The 10,135-nt window shown below is 39.3% G+C and overlaps 1 protein-coding gene across 1 annotated transcript; it reads right to left on the bottom strand.

Moving 5' to 3' along the window:
* Positions 1-6,384: 6,384 nt before the first annotated feature.
* Positions 6,385-9,093, bottom strand: LOC149960491 (uncharacterized). Its single transcript, XM_090180089.1, has one exon. The coding sequence runs from the start codon at positions 9,091-9,093 to the stop codon at positions 6,385-6,387; it is 2,709 nt and encodes a 902-aa protein (XP_090036215.1).
* Positions 9,094-10,135: the final 1,042 nt, after the last annotated feature.

Genomic DNA, 10,135 nt, shown 5'->3' with positions numbered 1-10,135 from the left:
TTTTTAATAAAAATAGAATCGGTATCGGCGAAATAAACGAGATAACCTTTACCAACCACATATTGCGCTGTCGATAATAACGTGCTTCGAATCAAACACGTAATAAGAGCAGCCACGACGGGTATTAACTTTCCCACGCACCCGTAAATACTCGCCACGACTGATTTTTGCAAATTATAGGAGTTATCGTATCTATCTCGTTCGAGGGATACGTTTGTTCTGATATTTTTAAGCTCGCCAATGGGATCGTTCAGTCGTTTTAATTTTTCTTCGTTTATGTCGCAAGTTCCGTTTTCGTATACGGAAATGCATTCGTTTACAAATTCGAAATTGAAAACATTCGACGCGGCTTCTACCGGTTTTTGATTAAAATCCGAATCGCCGGCGGTTGTAGCGATCGGAGTTTCGTCGCTACATCCAAAGAATCCGTCATCTCCACCGATCGTTTCTTCCGCGCCAAAATTGTCGTCATCGTTGTCGTCGTTATTACTAGGTTCGTGAGATTTTGGCGGATCAAACTGACTACGCGAATCGTCCGCGTCTTCATTATCCGAACATCCAAAAGCTTCGTTCGAATCGCAATCCTCCAGTTCTTGATTCGCGGTATTATTGGCATGATCATTGCCGATAATGCTTAAGCCGTACGCCTCCAATTCCATTTGCTCCGAAGTCATATTATTAATCGTGTCATCGATTAATGATAGGACTCCGTCCAACATTTTACGTTTAATTTTGGTATTTTCTCTGGTTTCGTTGAACGTCGCGATGATTGTGGATAATACTCCGCGACGTCCCTCCCATATTAAAATTACCGACGCGGTATTGCGTTTGAACAGTTCGGCTTGGGTAAATGGGAATTCTCCGCCGCAATGTCCGCGATTATAAATACACTGATGATATAAGATTTTCGTCTCGCTTTTCGTAGCTCCGGTATGCGTTAGATAATCGTAAGATTTAAATTCGTGCTTGTTGTATATTTTTAAATATAAACCAAACAATACGTTGGCGGGCATGATAATGGACGTTTCGTCGGATATATTTTTTCGGTCAATCAAGAGCGGATACGCTATGCGATAGTCATACATTTGTACGTCAGTTTCCGAATATTCACCCAAGCAAAAATTAGCACCCCCGGGGAACTTCTTTTTGTTTTCGTTAGTATCGTAGGACGAACAATTATGCTGATACGTTGTTGTCGCAGCGGCCGCGGTGTGGCTTTCTTCCGTATGGTTCCTTATCATTTGGGTTATTGGTGGACGGTTGATAACTAATTGTTCTTCCAAATTTAAACGTATATCGATACAGTCGTTGTTAGGCAAAGGATATTTGATCGACGCCTGTGACGATTTAAACGTCGATAAAAATATTCCTTGATTCAATCCGACTACCAAACACTCGTTCCATAACTTGTATTGCATTTTATTATAGTTTGTATTCATGCTGAATAACGGAACTCGGCACGCGTGAGCTCTCTCAATGATATAGTTGATGGCGCTTGTTTTATCTAACAATTTACTAACTAAAAGCGTGTCGTAATTATTGTAGTGGAGAGTGTCTCGAACCGAAGGCCATTTATCCGACTCTTCGTGCTTGAAGTAGGTTTGGTGTTTTTTCATACGATGAAACGTATATCGTAATGCGACGGCATCTACACCCGTTTTGTCGTCTTTTAGCAGTTGACGACTAACGTTACTCAACGTATACTTTGTAAATTTATACTGCATGCTTATAATTCGAAATAAATCCAAATGAAGTTGGTCGTAGCCAAAACTATATCCTTCATTCCAAACGAATTTGTCAACGTGGATACCGTAGAACGCGCAACGTACTAACAGATATTTTATATCGTAGGACAACGAATTATAGCCCACCAAATAATGTAGAGTCCCATTTAGCGTGAGTAGTTGCATTGTTCGATCTAACAGCGCCTTTTCGGATTTAAATGTTTCTAGCGCGTTGATGCATTCATTATATCGCGGATAGCCGTCGTCCATAACGTACTCGCGGAGTTCGTCGACAGATTTATTATCTATTGGTAAATACGCCAATGTATACAAAACGTTCGTATGGGTGTGATGTATTGAAACGGTAAACAATACATCATCTACGTCCTCGCCCGTAGGTACTCGGTAGGGGTCGGTAGACACGGTCTCTATATCGAAAGTTATTATTGGTATTTTAGGTTGAGGCAATTTATACACTTTTAAATCGGAATCAAACCATCGAGAACAAATCTTTGGCACGATAAAGTCTACCGGCTCGCCGTTGAGTTTTTTCTCTCGTTGTCGTTTTAAAATCATTTCAAACATGATCTGTTTAGTAACATCCCAATACTGTGTAACCGATATATATCTATACGCTCTTGCGTCTTTTTTAAATTGGTAATATATCTCATTGGCCTCGGCTACGGTCGATGTAATAATTTTGATCAAGCAGCAAGGTTTGGCGGCGTTATAATCGACCAGCAAGTCGTGAAGAGTGAAATTGTTACACGTATACCATATCTCGGATACTTGGACTCGATATTTCATCAACGCGCATACTGTGACTAAAAGTTGAACGTCCGCAGTCACGGCGAATAGCCCAGGCTCGATGTTCATTGTCAATTTTGTGGCTTTTCCGTAAGCATCGCATCCGTATCCAATTATATCGTTATCGTTATCCATCCACTGCGTCACGAAAATCAAACCGGAGAAAGGCGACGTTTCATCTTTTTGCGCTTCAGTTAGATTGTTTAGCTTTCGCTTTGCTTCTTGCAGCAGTTGCCTTTTTAGTACAAAATGGTCGTTGGTCGCCGGATGGCGCGAGGTATGAGCACTGGACATGTTCGATGTTTAAATTTTTAGTTAACAACGAAGACGCGAGTATCGGCGCGCTTCCGTGAATTTTTTTGTATAGGTTAGTTCCGGGTTTTACGGTTTCAAATAACTTGTCGTAGGTATAATCGTATTTTAATAGTACAGTTTTTTCGTCGCTTTCTCCGCTCAAATCGCCAGATCGCGAATCGGATATAACGATTTCAAATTCCGCTTCCTCTTGGCGGGATTCGCATTCCTGCTTGTCCGTACTCGCGCTAGCAATATCTTTGCCGCGATTTGTTGATGAATTTTTACTTTCAACACGTTCACGTTTAGAATTCATAATTAATTTACAACCTGCATGGCGCACCGAACTTAGTTTTATAAATGACGATAGTATATTCGCGACCGAAATGAGTCTTGGTGACGGTCAATGGGGTGCGCGACGCGGCGCCATCATTGGTCCGCCGAGAGTCACGCGATTACGTTTTAGCATCCGCGTTTAAGGAAATTTGTTTTTTTCCCCTCCCCTCTCCTTTCTGCTTGCTAAAAAACGCGCGACCCATCCTTATAGTTCCTCTTAATCCTAATTTCCTCTTCATGAGCCCTGATGTAGCAAAAATAAAAATAAAAATATAATAATGGAATCGAGTATGCCGCTTAATTAGAATATATATATATATATATATATATATATATATATATATATATATATATATATATATATATATATATATATATATATATATATATATATATATATATATATATATATATATATAAATAAAGTTAAGTTAAAACTCGCTTATGAATGTTATAATCTGCTTCGAGAGCGAATGAAAGAACTCCGTTTAATTTGGAACTACCCTTCCAAGCGTATTCCACACCGTAATTCCATACTTTGTCTACTTTAGTCATATCTCTTTGCACGAGATATACGCCTTCCGGCGGTACTTGAACGCCATTCGCGACGATACTTTCCGAATCAGTCCACGGCTCTTTCTTCCATAAGAAGCTAGAAGGAACTGATCGGTATCCGGATTTAGGCACACCGTTCAAATTATAACTGAAATATTCTTCAAGTCTGCAATAATATCCCGGCCAAATGCCGTTGCATTGCCCACCAACCATTTGATTATCCATCGATAAATATATTTGCGAAGTTTCGGAAAACCCAATGCCTCGTGGAAGCTCGCTAACGAGGTTTTGGTTTTTATAATCCTTCGAAAAGGGTAAACGCGCGTTTAAACTAGCTATTTTTCTTACGCCAGCAACGTTATCCGTTAAGCGAATGCTGTTATACTGCTCGGTTATTAGTCCACCATCGATCGTTATTAATTGTCTATCAGGGTCGTCCGACGTTTGTTTCACAGGCTCTAATAGACCAACCACCAGTGGCAAACCAAAATCTTTAAAACTGCACGTGCGGATATAGTCGTTATAATTAGAATTTGGGATTTCAATAGACGTATCGTGTATGGAATTACGACACGGATCCAAGAGTCGGCTAGTCTTAAGATTATCAGCGATGGTCCTATTAAACACTCCGGTATATATGACGCGATCGGAATTCCACGGTACGATGTTTGACCAATCGGTGAATTTTTCATTAGCTTCTTTCACCAACAAAGGTTTGCAAACGGGCAAACCGTCGCTGTATCTTACGTTTTTCTCTCTCAAATCGCAAACGCAGTTTATTTTGTTAAGCGGTTGATCGATGTCGTCAATCTTTCCTTCGCAAATATTGACCGTGGTGCACGACCCTAGTACGTCGTCGTTTCCGATATATCCGGGATTTTTGCAAGTACAAATGAACATGTATTCGCTCGAATCGGCATTAATCGCGACTAAAGTAAAATCGCCGTGATACGGATTGCACGCCTCGGCTATATCGCTAATAGCTAGAGCGTATCCTTCGTTTTCAGATTTATTTCGTGGTATTTCGTGGGTCTCACCTTGGGCAATATACTCGGTATCTTTATTAAAATGTTGACATCTAACCGTCAACTCTTTGCATCCAAATAAGGTAGTCGAATCATTTATATCACATACGCGTAAACTTTTAGCGTTACAGTCGTATTCGTTACCCAAATTTACCGTTTGCGGGTATGGATCAAAATATACGTCGACGCTGAATCTAGGTATGCTTCTATCTAAAAATTCGAGCGTTTTGGTATTATTTTTAGCGGATATCACAGTAGCAATCAGTAATATTAGTAAAGCGAGTACTACCAAAAGCGAAAACCACAAATTATTCGTGTCGCTTTTCATTTTCGTTTCTTAAACTTATAAATATATAAAATTTATAAATAACGAGGCTATAAATTATTACTCCGCCAGGTTCTTATTGCGCGGTTTAAATAGAACAACACACTATACCCACTTTTATTTTAACAACCGAGGAATCAACGAGTCGGGGAAAAAATAAAAGGTTTAATACCTACGAGTATACATGACACGATTACGTAGTGCATCTTTATTTGCCAGAATAATTAGATCTATATATAGTTTGTGCGTACAAACTTGCTGTAAAGTGACGTCCGATTTTGATATTGACGACATCTCTTATACCAGCCCGGCGGCAGCCGAAACCGTTTATACTAAAAAGAAAGAAAGAAAATAATTTTGGAAAAATGCGAGATAGCGATAGCCTTCCGAGATTCAATCAGCCATCTTTAAATTACAAGACACCGCAACATACATTAAGAGACGCTTTAAATTTCTCTGAGGCAGCGGACGAAGGAAGAAATGCTGAATCCGGAGTAGATGAAGCGAAAAAAAATCTTATTGATATGTTGAAACAATTTAATAACTCGGAATACGTGTATCCTGGCATTGCTATTTTAGTTCTAACTCTCGTTGTCGCGCTAATACTCTTTCAAAACAAGTCAATATCTAAGGGTATTAAAATTCTTCTCATCATATTTCTCATTGGATTTATCTTCTATACGGTATTTCTGTTTAAAAATAAAAAATGAAATAACGCCAAAACAAAAACACGCTAATTAAATTAAATCTTTTTTTTTAGTATTTTATTTAGTGGTTTATTACACACAAAAGTTAAAATAACGCGTTTATGGGCTCACACGTTCACTTTTAATTTTTAACAAAATATAAGAACTTAAACTAGACAGCGGTACGATATCTCCAAAATATAAAATTTGATTATACATGTAATTGAAATCGCTTATTCTCGTAAAAATTGGTTCTATTCCGTTAAATATTAAAATATATCCCAGTTTAGATAGTCGAGTTCTATCAATATACGCGCAATTGGAAGTTTGCCGAGTAATGACTCCTAGCATGGAGAGCTCCGCCAATGCCGCATGGATATGTTCCATTACGTTCACCGTCCTGTTAGCTATCGCATCTATAATTATATTATTGATATTAACATGGGTTTGTTATAGCAGTTATATGATAATGTATAAAACTTATATACACAAAACAACCTCTCCCGAACCATTGAGTCTATTTGATAGCTTACGTCTATTATACTACTTAAGAACTCACGTTTAGCGGATTATAATCGATACGTGAATAATTTTAAGGAAGCTTGTGAAATAATTTTCGTTTTATTGGACTTTTATATCACCGACGATTCCGCGCGATCGCGTATCCTAGCCTGTTTGACTTCTCTCGGACTAGAGTCGCCGTATTGACGTTTTTGAGGTGTCGACGACTTTGACTCTTCTCTCGTCGTCGTCGGTTTCGTCTCGTCCTCCGTTGTGTCGAATTTAATATTGAATCCGTGGAGACCCAACACTTGTAGGACTTTATCGCATACCGGTTCGGATCGTAAAGCCAAACTGACCGTTGGTAGATTTTGCGAATCAAATCCGTTAATGTTCGTAAGGGTATCAACTTTCACGTCGAATAATTTTATATTCGTATACGGATGCAAAGTATGAATAACCAAATCGACCGGCGCTATAAGTTCTTCGTTGGGACCTATAGCCAACTCGTCAGACATCAACATATCGTACAGTTGTCCCGAAGGGATTCTACTAATTAAAGAGACGTCGCTGTATACGAGTTGGGCGTGGACTTTTCTTCCATCTCGAGTGATGCCCCAACAATCTTTTAAATCGTCAGTTTTTAGCGATATGACATTTTTCTGGCCAAACGAATTAGCCACTTTCGATCCGACATTTACGCGAGCTTCGTGATGCCCAGTTATGATGACTGTAATTGAATTTCCGCTTTGTACGGGTCTAATTTTTAAATTTTCGTACATTTGAGTCTTCTTTGGCAAAAAATGAATCAAGTAGTAAAAGTGGCTTCCGATTTTGGATACTTTTATTTGGCTATGTTTGCTGTTTTTAACGTAAGCTTCGTGTTCGGAAATTAAACATCCTATAAGCGATTCGTCTTTAATGTCGCCGTTTGTTTCGTCAATACTTACGAATCTAGCGTCTTTGGGCTGTTTTGCCGTTTTAAACGTAAACTCTATGGTTATACAGGCGTTGTAAAATATCGGAGGTATATGTTCCAAAATGCCGCTTTGAATAACTACGCCGTCTTCGATGCACGACCCGTACGGATTTCCAAAAACCGCTCGTAATTTTAAATTCCAAATGCTCGGTGGCTTGTAGTATTTCGCGTTTAAAATGGTGGACAAATAGTCACCCACATGTACCGCGCTGCTCGGCGTTCTTTCTTTTACGTACGGCGTATTCGTTGATCGTTTGCATTCGTTTAATAATTCGGACGAATCGTACATTCTTTTTAACGAGTCGATACCTTTTTTCTTGTTAGTTTCGGTAACTGGCACTGGTGGCTCGTTGAGATTTAATTTTTCTCGTAGTTTAGCGTACACTCGTTCAAACGCTGTCGTATCGTGCCCGCGAGATATAACGGCGAAATCAATGAGTCGTTTAATTTGATCCTCCGTCGCGTCCATACAGCAGGTTATACCTAAAGAGTTGCGTATTAATTTTTTATGAAGGTCGGACGTTATCATCGCTACGCTTCCTTTGATGTTATTTATCGTAACCGTAGATTTTGCCGCTGGCGTTTTGCGTAAAAATATCACGTTCAATTCTTTAGCCGTAATTGAGAGCATATCCGCTTCTGGATATTTAATTTCGTAACGTATCGTTTCGGCCGGTGAAAAGAAGGCGTCGTGCGAATCGGAATATTTGATCGGTATTGACGCTCGCGTTGAAAAAATTACGAACGGATGATAATATTTGGTAGTTACGTGCGGCAGGACGCGTTTCATGGCTAGTAAATCTTCCAGGGTCCACAATTTCGCGCAATCGGTAATATACCCGTCGATCACTAAACGATCGCCGTCGCCAGTAGATATTGATTTTAGATACGTATGCAATTTTCCACAATTACTTTTTTCAGTCATAATGACAAAATCAGCCAATACGTTTTGTTCTCCGGCCGATTTTAAATCTTTCGTGTTTAACATGCAAAAGAAATTAACAGCGTCCTCTGGAAAGGCCAACGCTTTAGAATTACGTACGGCGTCATTGGACGCGCGAGTTACGTTCGGTAGGAAATGAGCGGTTTTATTGCTGCGACCTTCGTGCAGAGTGTTGTCGTAATTTTGCGTGTAGTTTTTGCACCATTCTTCGGTTTCGAAAGTATTCTTTTTGCTTAAAGCTTGAAATAACGTGCCCAATTCAAACGCCACTGACATTTTAACGCACCCCACACCCTTCTTCTTCTGGCGCTTATTTAAATCGTAATCGATGTATTTTTTGATAATAGTCGCTCCGTTTAAAAATTGACGATTCTTTAAGTCATTCATATTGTACGGATAATCCAATATCGTATTAAACATTTGCAAATATTCTGAAGCCAGTATGGCGCGTTGAGTAAACGGGTTCGACTCGTTCAACAAGCGGATCCAATTGTTTGATTTTAAATTGTCGGAAACTTCGTAGTTATACGTCCATTGAACGACTTTGTCTTTATAGCTTAACGCCAAACCCTCACCATCAACGTACGTGTACCAATCGATAGTCTTCGTGTTTTTGTTTTCTCGCACGTGCATCGATAAAGCGTCAAATGTCGAAAAAGACGAGTAGACCTTCAAAACGCCTCTCAATATTACCGCTCCCCATTGCGCGCGGCTCGCGATTATCGCTGATTTGCCTCGTATGCGGTAATCCAAATACGACCCTAACACTATCGGTACACTCTTGTGGTTGACCCGCTTTCTCGTCTTAGATTCGTAGCAAATACAGGCCATATACGATTTTCGCTGATATACAATTTCCTCGATAAATGTAGCTTCGTCTTTATAAATTTCGTAACATTCGCAATCAATCAATAACATGTTACGTAGTTGATGATTATACGAACTCAAAAAGTACATTTCGAAAAACATAACGGAACGATGTCAGCTATCCGCTTGTCTGATTTGTTAATGATCTTTCGCGATTACGAGCCGTCACGATTAAAGATGTGGGAAATTGCGAGAACGTACGACCCTATACACCTGGCCGCGTTGCTATTCTTGTTAGAAAACGTCTCCAAATCCGGCAAAAAAGAACCAGTTACGTTCGACACCGACACGTTGTATAGCTTTTGTAATATTAGCGCCGTATCGGTTAGAAACAATATTAGTTTACTTATAAATAAGACTCCAACATTAAGTGTTGACCGTGTGATGGTCGACAGGCAACTATTTTCGTCGGATCAAGATTTAGACGATAGTAGCAAAAATACTCGAGAAAATATAACCGTTATAGACCTAATGCGAAACGTAAGATCTAAATCGCGTAGCAAAGTCCATACTGATCCATTGGTCGGTATGAGTACGTACGAAAAAGTAATGCGTCACAATATCGGAACGAAGCGCTATGGTCAGTTTTTATCGCACATGGCGAATTTATTGTTACCCGATAATTTGCAATCTGATAGAACCGATATAAAAGTAGATCAAGAGTCAATCACGCGCAAATATTTGCAATTTTTTAAGTCCGTGAAATTTCAAGATTGCAATAAAGACCCGAAAAGTTTTAGATTTATAACATTGCCGTCGTGTCGGCGTATATACGCTAAGCCCCACAACGTAAACAATGAATATATTACGCAACCGTTGTACCAGGGATTTCACGTGATTATGAATATCAACGAAAAAGGGACGAGGTGTTACAATAGATTCGGAGAATTACAGCAAAGATTATTGTATAATCTACACTTCGACATAAATTGTACGTTTGAAGCGATAATTTTGCCCGTAGATTATCTAAGCAACGAGCGATCGTGGCGTTATTGGCCATATAAACAAGATTTTGTCATTTATCCCGTAGATATGTTGCGATTTAAACAGACGGTTCTGATTGACACTCCATTTTCCGAGCGTATAAAGTATT

Source organism: Leiobunum rupestre, chromosome 1, assembly GCF_980474605.1.
Source record: "Leiobunum rupestre chromosome 1, qqLeiRupe1.1.hap1, whole genome shotgun sequence".
Taxonomy (NCBI): domain Eukaryota; kingdom Metazoa; phylum Arthropoda; class Arachnida; order Opiliones; family Sclerosomatidae; genus Leiobunum; species Leiobunum rupestre.
The sequence above is the reverse complement of the archived record's forward strand: the minus strand, read 5'-3'. Positions and strand labels throughout refer to the sequence as shown.

What these genes read in the sequence shown, in the direction of transcription:
- LOC149960491 (XM_090180089.1), bottom strand. Translation starts at nt 9,093, where the DNA reads ATGTTATTGATTGATTGCGAATGTTACGAAATTTATAAAGACGAAGCT.